This window comes from Leptonychotes weddellii, chromosome 3, assembly GCF_054177405.1.
Source record: "Leptonychotes weddellii isolate Sample4059 chromosome 3, ASM5417740v2, whole genome shotgun sequence".
Taxonomy (NCBI): domain Eukaryota; kingdom Metazoa; phylum Chordata; class Mammalia; order Carnivora; family Phocidae; genus Leptonychotes; species Leptonychotes weddellii.
The window spans coordinates 43,118,377-43,131,855 of NC_138371.1; the positions used below are offsets into that span (position 1 = coordinate 43,118,377).

At 40.4% G+C, this 13,479-nt stretch overlaps 1 protein-coding gene and 1 pseudogene across 1 annotated transcript in view; one reads left to right on the top strand and one right to left on the bottom strand.

Annotated features, from left to right (window-relative positions):
• Positions 1–4,601, bottom strand: part of FAM171B (family with sequence similarity 171 member B) — a 63,488-nt gene extending 58,887 nt beyond the window's left edge. Inside the window, exon 1 of the mRNA XM_006726946.2 lies at positions 4,244–4,601. Within this exon, the coding sequence (XP_006727009.1) occupies positions 4,244–4,466 (223 nt within the window). The 5' untranslated portion in view covers positions 4,467–4,601. The remainder of the gene's footprint in view (positions 1–4,243) is intronic.
• A 3,959-nt stretch (positions 4,602–8,560) lies between these two features.
• LOC102736301 (tRNA selenocysteine 1-associated protein 1 pseudogene) overlaps positions 8,561–13,479 on the top strand; it is a 6,422-nt pseudogene continuing 1,503 nt past the window's right edge.

The following is a 13,479-nucleotide window of genomic DNA, read 5'->3' on the forward strand; positions in this document are numbered from 1 at the left end:
TTTGTCCAGAAATGGTAGCAGCTTCATTTACAATAGTTAAAACTGGAAATAACCCAAATAGCCATCAATAGAAGGAAGCGCTAAACCAAACTGGAGTCATTCCTACGATGGACAATGGCTCAACAGTAAAAAGAAAGAAACTACTGAACATGGAACAGTATGGATGAAACCTTTGAAAATTAGACAGAGCTAAAGAAGCCAGACACAAAAGAGTACATGCTACATGATTCTATTTTACGAGACTCTAGAAAATGCAGAATTAATCTGTGATAAAAATAATTAGAATGGTGGTTGTCTCTTGATAAGGGATTGCCTGGGAAGGGGGCGGGAGGGAACTTTCCACAGTGATGTAAAGGTTCTATACCTTCATAAGGGTGATGGTCACATGAGCCTATCCATTTGTCAAACATACAAAATAGTACACCTAAGGTATGTACATTTCAATGTATGTACACCCCCCTCCAAAAGAAAACCCCACACAGTGGAAATGGGTGGATGTGTGGGTGAAACATTCAGCCACTGTTAAAGCTGGGAGACCAGTATGGGCTTTTTAAACACTGTTCTGTTTACTTTCCATGTATTTGACATTTTCCAAAATAAAAAGGCTAAAAATATATATCAGCAAAATGTACAATCAAAAACTTTATACCACGAATATGTATCTCTCAAGAAGCTTTTTCTGCATCCAGAAGACATTTATAAAAATGCATGGAGGTGCCCTGTGTCTGCACTTCATGTGGAGAATTTGAAATGGAGCTCATTATTTTCTCTAGCTCCCCTCGCCCCACCCCCAGCAGGCCTCCCATCTAATGGGCCATCAGAGTGAATAGGATATGGTTTCTCAGCTACCACCAGCCCCCAAATTAATTCTCCCCTGATCTCTCAAATATTTATTTCTAACAAACACTGGGGCAGATGGAGAAACCCGAGCTACTGCCTACACTGGAGAAAACAACTGATTTGACAGATCTCTCTTTATTCTCACTGCTCTCTAAAGATGGTGTTTTATAAGTTAATGAGAAAACGAAAATTCACTTTTTTTACATCCTGATTATTTCAATCTCATATTCAACTTCTTTATTTCTCAGGAATACAAAGAAATATAAATTTTTAGATTAATAGTATCCAGAGAATATGAATCAAGGTCAATGTTCAATTTCTCTACTATGGACTGACAAGGCTCAGTCACATACTAGTCACTAAATATGCTGTATTCGCTTTCAAAGTTTTGCCTGTGACAAGTCCTATAGTTCTTCACATAACGTGTCCAAAGAATCAGAAGCGCCAGAGTCAAACAATTAACTCAAGTTCCATAACAGCTATTTAAAGGTATATTAATACCTCCTAGGTCATAAGAGGATTATAAGTGCACTTGGGTGAAGAATCTTGACAGGATGTAATAAGTGGACTCAAGTATTGGCATCAATCAGTTCTCTATAGTCAGAATAGGATAAACACTGAAATTCGCTAAAACTAAAGATCTAAACTTCACAACCTCTACTTACAAATATTTCTACCTAACATTCCTTTATTTTTACATATCCCCCACTACATTCCAGTGCAGAATTTCACAAGATAATGAAATAGCAAACACTCGGAAAGATCCTTGATGTCAGAATTTTTGTTTATTCATTTATTCATTCATTCACTCATTCAACAAATTTATCCGTGCCTATGTGCAATAGATGCTCTTCTAGGTCCTCGAAATATATGAATAATTTAACGTAATAGTGAACAGAACAAAGTTCATGTCCTTATGGAGCTTATGTTCTAGGGGGAGGAGGCAGGTTTATAGGAAGGGCTGAGGGTAGTAAGTGCCATGGAGAAGCAGTAATACAAAAGGGCATGCAGATTACTATTTAATAGAGCTGGTCAGGAAAGGCTTCTTTGTGACAGTGACATTGAGCAAACCTGAGGAAAGTGAAGTTCCAGAATTCCAGGCAGAGAAAATGGCAAGTGCAAAGACCCCATGCGGGAGCCCATTTGCAAAACGAAGACACAGGGAGCCAGTGTGGTGTGGATGTACTGGAGTGAGTCAGGGTCCAAGAAGTTAGAGACAGGAGAGGGAGGGGCACAGGGAGGAGCTAAGCCTCCATGGGCCATTTTCAGTGTCTGGCCATCTAGTGTGAAAGAGCAGGGCAGCCACCAGAGGACTGTGGGCAGAAATGATGGCAGAAATGATCCTATGGAATGTTTTTCAAAAGATCACTAGCTGTGAGAGGAGAACAGACACTAAAGGAACAAAGGTTGAAACAGGAAGACCAGTTCAATCCAGAGATCACAATGTGCTCAGAGGAATATTTTAACTCGTTTGTTTATTGGTTGTATTTCGTTATATGACACAATATTCCAGTAACTAAAATCACAATCAACTGAATTGCTCTCTTGTTTGCCACGGGCTTTGGGGAGTTCGTTTTTTGAGGGAAAAGCAAGAGTCATAATCCGTTACTTTTCAGGCTCTAGTTTTATCTGCTAGTGATTCCTTTATTTTGATTAATCTCATACGTAAATAAGACAAAAACTGCGAGTTTCCCAAACAACAACCTTTTTCAAAAATATTTTCACGAATATCAGAAAACAAGTATTTTAATTTGCAGCTCAATACAAAAGTTGTCCTATGATTGTAGTTTTTCATAACCTTCATCACAACATATACCATAGTAGTCAAAACCCATTTACCTAATTAATATTCCTGAAAGAAGATATATCAAAATAAAAATACACAGCAAACCACAGAATCCATCAACACTCTCTCAGAATTCTGTTTTGTCATTGGTTTCTGAAATCCCTCTCATAATGAAGACAGGCTCTCAATTGCTCTTCTAGCTTTAATTTCCTTAAGTTTAGCAAAGGGCATATCTAACAACAGCCTCGCCCAAACCATGTTGGTAGCACTTTCAGTTATAAAAGCTACCTAGGAAAACCATCATATACTGCGTATCTTTCACGACTTCTAACCCGCTTGAGTATTATTAATTGGTTTAAGAGGGTGTCAGAAACACATGCTTTCCTGCACACTTAGTGATTTCATCCTCTGCTCAGAGCACTCTGATAAATTAAATCATCCTGTCATGGACCGCAGCTGTGGTGCCTGAGTAGTGCTCTTTGATGATGAGCAAGCGGTACAAAATAAGAGGCTGATTCCACTCTTTGAAATCTCATTTTCAACATCTTATATATTACCAGGCAGGATTTTAAAACAAAAACAAATGTTAAAATATAATTCACTTTGGTTTTGCTGGAAACTAAGCCCACTTGCCAAAAAAACTGATGGCTTTTTTTTTTTTCTTTCTAAATAGCAGGCAGCCTCTACGGCAGGGAAGGGAACTGGGGTGGGGGTGGGGAGAGGTTATTAAAATGGATAGTCCAGCTTTCTCTTTACCCTGGAGCTTTAATGGGGGGGGAGGGAGGGCGGGAATTGAGGGACTGTTAACGGCCACATATTCTACAGTATATTTCCGCACCCTCACTGAATAGCGTCGAGAATCTGACTCATTAAGTTCTACTAACAAGTAAGGAGATTACCCTCTCTGGAAGCAGGCTTTGCTGTACTAACATCACTACAGACTTTATCTTACCGGTCCCCCTCTTCTTTTCCCTTTTCCTTCAATTACAAATCCTGTTCCATTTTGTTTAATTTCATCTCATTATATTGAAGGAATTCTTGCAAACTGACTTAAACCCTTCCTGGGATAAGAAAAGCCAGAAATGAAAAATAAAATATCAAGATTTCTTTCTCCAGATCTAAATTTAAATATAGCAGGCGGGGCGAGATGATGAAAAGGCGTGTGGGTGTCTATTGCAAGATTTTTCAGTCTCTAGGAAAGAAAAGGATAAAGAACAGAATGCTAAAGGGATTTGAGGTGCGTGCGTGTGTGTGTGTGTGTGCGCGCGCGCGCAAGCGCGCGCGTCATTCTCAAGGCAGAGGGAAGAATTCAGGAAGAAGAAAGGGAAAAGAAAAAGATCGATCAAGGCAGTCACTCACCCCTACTCCTCCCGACTCCTCCCCACCCTACTGCAGTGCTCCGCGCTTCCCAGAAAGCTCACCACCCAGAGGGCAGTTTCCCGAAACCAGAGCATAGCCCGAGTCCTGGGCAGGCAGTCTGGGGAGATCGGGGAGACGGGAATGGGTAGGGACAAGCGATGGGAAGCGAGCTGGCTAAGGAAGGGGCGAGGAGGCCAGCGACGCGAGCCGAGATCCCCCGCGGTGATGGGAAGGCAGGGCCGGGCTGCCGGGACCTACCTGGAACAGTGACGGTGGAGGATGCCCCCGGCACCTCTGGCCTCTCCTCCTCAGCCTCCTCCTGCTGCCGTTGCTGCTGCTGCTGCTGCTGTTGCTGGATGAGGCTGAGGTCGGAGCGGCTGAGCTCGGCTCGAGCGGCCGCGGGGACCAGCCGCGCCTTCAGCAGCAGCGCGGCCAGGCCGAGCAGCAGGGTACAAGGGACGCGCCGGCTGAGCCTCGCCATGGCCGAGAGCCAGAGGGCCGCGGCGGCATATTGCGGGGCTCCCGGCAGCGGCGGACGCCCGGGCTGCGGGCTCCGGCAGCACCCGCTCGCTCGCTCCCTCGCTGCCGCTCTCGCGGTCTGCCTCGCACGCCCTCACCAGGAGGAGGAGGCCGGGAGGAGGGGTCGGCGGAGGAGGGGGAAGTTAGCATCCTGGCGCACGTGATGCGCAGGGCGGGGCGCGCCGGGAGCCCGGGGCCGCGGCTCAGCTGTCACCGCGGCGGAGCTGCTCCGGGGGCATGGGCTCCGCGCAGTGCTGGGGCGCTGGGCCGGGTGGCGGCCTCCGAGGGTACATGACAAAGAGCCTTTCCGGGCGCTGGTCGGCGTTCAGATCCTCCAGCCCTACGGAGACACCTGGAAATTTTGCAGAAATGTGAATAAAATTCCCACCACCTGACCCCAAAGTAGAGGAGAAGGTGGTGTATGGATTACTCTCCTAAAACACTTAACGCAGCACCCACGGATCAATTAGTCGGGACCTCTTAGCCATACGGGCTTTGCTGCATCACAGCCATGATTGATTAACAATTAAACCGCAGTTCTACCGATTTTAACTTCCTCTTTCTGCTCAAGTGGGCATTTCTATGTTCTCGAATATTCTTAATTACATTTTGTCTGATTGTAGCATACTCTTTTCATTTGTTCAAAAAAACATTTCCTAAATGAGTACTAGGTGCTTACTATGTGTTGGCATTTAGTCAGGGGCTTGAAATAAGCAAGATAAATCCCTGCATTCTGGGAGCTCCTACCTGTTAGGGCAATATATAAGCAAATTACCATCCAGTGTGGTGGTTGCCCCTGGAAACATACTACAACGTGCGAAGGTTGCACTGAATTTGGAAGAAATTATGTGGTGTATGGGAGCACACTATGGAACACCAGGGGAGGCGGGCTTGTAAAGAATAAGAGTTCCACACATAGATGGGTGCAACCAGGTGGTCTAAAAACTGGAGCAGTGTGTGTGTGTGTGAAGCCCAGAGGTGTGTAATAGCACCCACCATGAGCTTGGAAAGTTGTGAGCAATGATTGTGACAGAGTGACAATGTTTTAGACCGAAAAGGGGAATGAAAATGAGGTCATTAAAAAAAAATAATAGCAGACACTTCTATAGAATTTACTGTACCCAGGCACTATTTAAGCACTTCATATACATTAATTCCTGTAATAACTGCGGTGGCTACATAAGGAAATTGAAATTTAGGCTGCAGGTGATTATGAAGTAGTGAAAGAAACCAATCAGGGAAGGGACTTGGTACCAGTCCGCCTAGCAGGATCACTTTGCTATCAGTATGGAAGATGGATTACAAAAGGATAGATTGGAGGAGAGGAGGCCAATTTAGAGGTGTTCCCCAAAGTGGTGAGGAGATGCTGAAGTCTTGGAAATGAAAGGAGAGGAAAGTCATGGCAGATTCAGTATTTAGGGCTAGTATCAACAGAGATAGTTGATTGTTTGGGTGGGGAACGGAGAAGGAGAAAGACATCCAAATTGTCAGACTGAGATCATGGGTGGCTACTAATGGCATCATGAAGATTAACTGGCCATATGGACTGCAGAGTAGATGAGAGGCCATGTGTGTTCAGTTGTGGCCTCTTTGCTTTTGGAGTGCCTGTGGACACTCCGGACATCTCCTAGTATAATGCAAATGTGATCTGATGGTGACATCACATCATTTACCATCATAGTTGATTTAGCTGATTTGGCTGATTGGATTGTCCCATTCCACACTCACCATTTTTCTTTTCTTTTTTAAAGATTTTATTTACTTATATGACAGAGAGAGAAAGAGGAGAGAGAGCAGCACAAGCAGGGGGATCGGCAGAGGGAGAGGGAGAAGCAGGTTCCCCACCAACCAGGGAGCCCGACTCGGGGCTCGATCCCAGGGGCCCTGGGAACATGACAGAGCCACCCAGGCGCCCCGACACCATTTTTCTGCGTGGTCCTCCCAATGTTTCCAACTTCCTGGAAAAAGAAAACCAAACTTCTCAGTAGTGGAAATTTATTCTTTGCTCAAGGGTATGAAAATAATACCTATATAACCACAAAGAAAATAATATTAGTAATAATAATAAAAAAATAAGCATTTTATGTATGTAATCTCACTGTGTCCTTAGAGCAATCCTACAAAAGAGCTTTCATCATCCTGTTTAGCAAATGGAAACACTGAGAATCAGAGAGGCTAGCTCCTGTCTTGCCAAGGCTGAGCTAGTAATATGTGATTTCATCTTTCTGCACTGTTGAAAACTTTTACATGAGTTTGTATTGTTTTTTAGTAATTTTTAGACAAAAGGAACCATGTGAACTATGTAAGTTTTGGAAAATAGATGCAAAAAGTGAGGCCCTTCACACTAAACACCATTGTTCAATCACAGCTTTGCCTTGCCTGTGTGAGCAGGAGCTACTGGGTGGGAGGCTGAATGCAGAGAGCCTTTATTAGCCTCATCAAGCTGTTTTTGTTGCATTTTCTTCCAAGTTACCTCCGCTCCTGGAGAGAGGAAAGGAGAAAATGGAAACAGCTCCAAAAACCTGACTGGCAGATCAGAAGGAAAGGAATGTGGCCAGGATTGCTGTCATATGCCTCATGGTGGCCAAGTCTTTAATATGTTAGAAACTGACCTTCCAGGGGCAAAGCCACTGATTTCATGGCCCCAGTAGACAGTGGCCATCAAATCCTTCAATACTATGCACTGTTTAAAGAAATAAGCTTTGTCTATCAAGATGGTTTTTAGATGATTTTTAAGTGCTCCACTACTCATATAGCTTATGCCTAATTTCTGTACAATATACAAAAGCCGTATTATCTGATGCAACCAGGGCTAGTATTGAATCAAAAAAAGTTGGTCAAGAGACAAAAAAAAATCAGTATGTCTTAAATATGTTTTAAACTACTTGTTTTACCTTAAAATAAGCAAATGTACATTTATTTACCCATCTTCTGATGTAGGACCAAGATTGTTTTTAAGTATGTAACCACATTCTAGGGTTTGAAGTCATAAACCACAATTATAATACACCTCTATTACTTGCAGTTTAAGTGGAAGGAATTCTTAAACACTCTTGACAAGCAATCTGAGTGCCAGATCTTTCTATTTAAAAATTTTCCCAAATTTTACAATTTTTCACCCATTTAGTATTAAACTTTGTTTTCATAGAAAAATACACTTTGTTCAAATTTATATTTCATTGATTCCTTAAAATACATAGAACTGGCAAAAACAAGTTTAGGAGCAAACATAACTGACTTTTAGCACACACACAAACCAACCGGGGAGAGCCAAACCAAGCAAACATTCAGGAAGGTGTATCCCGCTAACTGCGTGTGCATTACCTGTCAGTCAGTGTGTTTTACAAAGGAATGGAAGATGCCAGTGCCATCAGAAAGCAAAGTACACTATCATATATATATTATATAATAATTCTTCCCTGCCTAAGATCTACTGGTGCTTCCCAATTTCTCTTAACATGAGGTCCATAATCTCTAATAGACTTACAAAGCCATTTACAATCTATCCCCCAATGACCCAGGCTCATCTTTTAATATTTGCCACATAAATACACACACACACACACACACACACACATAGCACTCCAAAGAGGGAGAGAACCAGAGAGAGAGAGAAAAGGGATTTCTTTTATTACCTTGAACTAGACTTATTTGGGTTGCCCCTAGACCTTCACATATTGACTTCCTCTGCCTGGAACTCTACTCCCTCACCTCTTTTACTGGTAATCTTCCATAGAGCGTGAAGGGTTAGTTTAGATATTACTTCCTCCAGAATACACTTCCTGACACCCTTAGGTTTGATTAGGTGCCCCTGCCATGAGCTTTCACATCACCTCATATTTCCCCTTTTCTAAATAATAGAGCTTTATTATTTAAAATGGATACTAACTTGCCTGTATCCTCACTAGTATATGTGAGGCTAGGACAGGCCACAGGACCAGGGCCCTCATGTTCCCAGCTCCATCTCCAGCTCCTACCCCAATGCTTAACACTGGTTGTTGATTGCCTGTTGAATCAAAACAATAAATCAATGTTAAGAGGCAAAACTGTTGGTTAATGGAGGAAGGCTCTGAAATCAGACTGCTCTGGTATCCACCACTCACAGGTATGTGATTTACACAATATTCTAGGCCTCAATTTCCTCAGCTGTATAATGGGAGAAATAATAGAGCCTCAAGGAGGTAACAAATGAAATCATATATAAAAATACTTAGTTTCTTGCTGTAGAAACTGTTCAGTAAATGTCAGACACTACTTCTTTTATTAATATTGATATGGTCTGTTTTATTTTTATATATTTTATAATGCATATAAAATTTCATGTTATATGTAGTCAATTCTCATTTTACTTGGTAGTTATGGTTTTTTTTTTTAAGTTTTTATTTATTTATTTGACAGAGAGAGACACAGCGAGAGAGGGAACACAAGCAGGGGGAGTGGGAGAGGGAGAAGCAGGCTTCCCACTGAGCAAGGAGCCCGATGCAGGGCTCGATCCCAGGACCCTGGGATCATGACCTGAGCCGAAGGCAGACACTTAACGACTGAGCCACCCAGGCACCCTGGTAGTTATGTTCTATAAATTGACTGCAAATACTAAATTAACAGCTGCTGAACTGTAGTTCCCAAGAGGAATACAGAGTTAGGTTCCTGTGAGTCTCCGATCACAACATTTTCATCAACTAATCAATGCATAACTCCTTTTATGTGTATTTCTGTTTAAAGACCCCTTATTTATTATGTGTTATTGGTTTGTTAACATTGAGCTCACAGCCAACAATACTATAACTCATGCCTGAAAGAAGCTTATAGCACACATGTACTTTCTCTGTAAGGAACATCACAGCCTTCTTGGGCATAGGAACACGACAGAGCACTTCAGCACTGTAATCAGTGGCTGTTTGAAACAACAAAATAACCAAGGGAAAGTACAAAGCAGAAAAACAAAAAAAAAAACAAAAAAAAAACTGGTACTAAGTAGAAGACCAAAGGGACACTTAATAGGAGAGCAGAAAGAAGGAAGACCATCACCTTGTTTGACTTTAGCTGGGAATGTGAATGTTGTGTAACTCAAATTTTTCACTGCTCTGCACATTTCCATGAATAACCACAAAAGTACTGATTTGGGGGTTACAAATACATTTCAGCAAATAGGCTAATTCACAAATATGGAATCATGAATAATGAGAGTTACTGCCCATGTGTGTGTAATCTATATATAATACATTTCTTTTGATGTAAGTAAGAAAGATTGGATAAAAGAAATTATAGGGAAACCAAATAATTCTGGGGAAAAAAAATCATGAATGCTGTCAAGAATTAAGAAAGTATCCACCCCTGCAGTCCCAGAATCCAAGCTTGCACTAGTGCAAGGCTAGCCCCCTGGGCACCAGGCTAGCACCTTCAGACTCAGCCTCCAGTTTAGCCCCTATGGCCCCAAATTCCAGGCCTGCTCCAGTGCCAGACTGGCCAGTGTGGTCCCAGTCTAGGCCCACCACAACACTAGGCCAGCACCCATGGACTCAGGCTCTAGTGGACCCAAGGTCCAGGACTGGCTCCTTGGACTCATGCACCAGACTTCCCTCCACCAACATCCATCAACATCTGCAAATCAATCATTGTGATACACCACAGTAACAAAATGAAGGATAAAAATCATATAATCATCTCAATAGATGCAGAAAAAATATTTGACAAAATTTAACACCCTTTCATGATAAAAAAAAAAAACTCCAAATGAATCAGATATTGAAGAAATCTCTCTCAATATGATAAAGGCATATTTGACAAGCCCACAGCTAACATCATACTCAGTAGTGAAAGCTGAAAACTTTTCCTCCAAGATTAGGAACAAAACAAAGATGCCCACTCTTACCACTTTTAATAAATACAGTACTGGAGGTTCTAGCCAAAGCAATTAGATAAGAAAAAGAAATAAAAACCATCTAAGCCAGAGAGGAAGAGTAAAATTGTTTGCAGGTGACATGACCTTATATATAGAAAATCCTGAAGACTCCACCAAAACTGTTAGAACTATTAAACAAATTTAGTAAAGTTGTAGGATACAAAATTAACATACAAAAATCAGTTGCAGATCTATACACTAATAATACACTATTCAAAAAAGAAATTAAGAAAACAATTCCACTTACAATAGCCTCAAAAACATAAACAAAAAAACCTTAGGAATAAATTTAACCAAGGAGATGAAAGATCTGTACACTGAAAACTGTAAAACACTGGTGAAAGAAATTAAGACACAAAAATGATGGGTAGATATCCCTTGTTCATGAATGAAAAAAATTAATATTGTTTAAATGTCCATGCTCCCTATAGTCATCTATAGATTCAATACAAACCTATAAAAATTCTAGTGGCATTTTTCATAGAAATTGAAAAAATAATCCTATAATTCATATGGAACCCCAAAAGAATGTGAATTAGCCAAATCAATCTTGAGAAAAAAAAAGTCTGGAGACATTATACTACCTTTCAAATTTTGCTATGAAGCTGTAGTAGTCAGAACAGCATGGTACTGGTGTAAAAACAGACATTAGACAAATGGAACAGAATGAGAAGCCTAGAAATAAATCCAAATATTTATGGTCAAGTGATCTTTAACAAGCTGTCAAATGAGATATACACTTTGTGTCAAGAACACAAAATGAAGAAGGACAGTTTCTTCAATAAATGCTATTGGGAAAACCAGTTATCCACATACAGAATAATGAAATCAGACCCTATCTCACTCTATAAACAAAAAATCAACTCAGAATGGGTTAAAGATGGGGCACCTGGGTGGCTCAGTCAATTAAGTGGCTGCCTTTGGCTCAGGTCATGATCTTGGGGTCCTGGGATTGAGCCCTGCATCAGTCTCCCTGCTCAGTGGGAAATCTGTTTCTCCCTCTCCCTCTGTCCCCCCCCCCACCACTCATGCTTTCTCTCTCTCTCTCAAATAAATAAATAAATAAATAAATAAATAAATAAATAAAAATCCAAAATGGGTTAAAGACTTAACTGCACTACCTAAAAACTATAAAACTACTGGAAGAAAACATAGGGGAAAACTTCTTGATATCACTCTTGTCGGTGATTTTTTGGACATGACACCAAAAGCACCAGCATTAGAAGCAAAAACCAAGTGAGACTACATCAAACCTAAAAGCCTCTGTAGAGCAAAGGAAACAATCACCAGAGCGAAGGGACAACCCATGGAATGGGAGAAAATATTTGTAAACCACACATCTTATAAAGGGTTACTATCCAAAATACATAAGGAATTTAAACAACTCAGTAGCAAGAAAACAAATAATCCAATTTAAAAATGGGCAAATAAAATAGCCCAGAAATAGACCATGCAAAAATTGTCAATTAATTTATGACAAAGAGACAAGAATATACAATGGGGAAAGGACAGTCTCTTCAGTAAATGATGCTGGAAAAACTGAACAGGAACATGCAAAAGAATGAAATGTCTATTTGACACCATATACAAAAATTAACTCAAAATGGATTAAAGGCATGAGGGACTACTGGTTGCCTCAGTTGGTGGAGCATGCGACTCTTGATCTCAGGGTTGTGATTTTGAGCCTCACGTTGGGTGTAGAGATTACTTAAAAATAAAATCTAAAAAAAAAAAATGGATTGAGGACTTGAATATAAGTCTTAAAACTGTAAAACTCCTAGAAGAAAACATAGGCAGTAAGATCCTTGACACAACCTTGACAGTGAGTTTTTGGATCTGACTCCAAAAGCAAAGGCAACAAAACCAAAAATAAAAAAAGTATAAGTACATCAAACTAAAAAGCTTCTGCACAGCAAAGGAAACCATCAGCAAAATGAAAAGGCAATCTATGGAATGGGAGAAAATATCTGTAAGTAATATATACAATAAGGGGTTAATATCCTAAATATATAAAGAACTCACACAAATCAATAGCAAAAAAAAACAAACAATATGATTAAAAAGTGGGCAGAGGATCTGAAGAGACATTTTCCAAAGAAGACATGCCAATGGCCAACAAGTACATGAAAAGAGGCTCACCATCCCTAATCATCAGGGAAATGCCCATCAAAACCACAATGAGATCTCATCTCACACCTGTTAGAATGGCTATTACCAAAACAACAAGAAATAACAGATGTTGGCAAGATATGGAAAAAAGGGAACCCTTGTGCGCTGTTGATGGGGATGTAAATTGGTGCAGCCACTGTGGAGAACAGTAGGGAGGTTCCTCAAAAAAGAAAAAATAGCAATACCATACAATCTAGCAATTCTTCTTCTGGATATCCAAAGAAAATGAAAATACTAATTCAAAAAGATAACTGCACTTCTATGTTCTTTGTAGCATTTTTTTCCCAATAGCTAAGATATGGAAACAACATAAGTGTTCTTCAATGGATGAATGGACAAAGAAAATGTGTTACACACACACACAATGGAGCCATAAAAAAGAATGAAATCTTGCCATTAGTGACAACATGGATGGACCTTGAGGGTGTTATGCTAAATGAAATAAGTCAGACAGAGAAAGAAATACCTTATGATCTCATTTATATGTGGAATTAAACAACAACAAACCAAGCTCATAGATACAGAGAATGGGTTAGTGGTTGCCAGAGGCAGGGGATGGAGGGTGGGAGAAATGCGTGAAGAGGGTCAAAAGTTACAAACTTCCAGTTATAAAACAAATAAGTTATGGGGACATAACGTACAGCATGGTGACTGTAGTGAAATACTGTATTGCATATTTAAGAGTTGCTAAAAGAGTAGATCTTAAAAGTCCTTTATATATATATATATTTACAAAAATATATATAGTAACTATGCATGCTGACAGATGTTAACTAGACTTAGTGTGATGATCATTTTGCAATATATACAAATGTCCAATCATTATGTTGTACACCTGGAACTAATATAATGTTAAATGTCAATTATACCTTGATTTTTTTTTTAAAGATTTTATTTATTTATT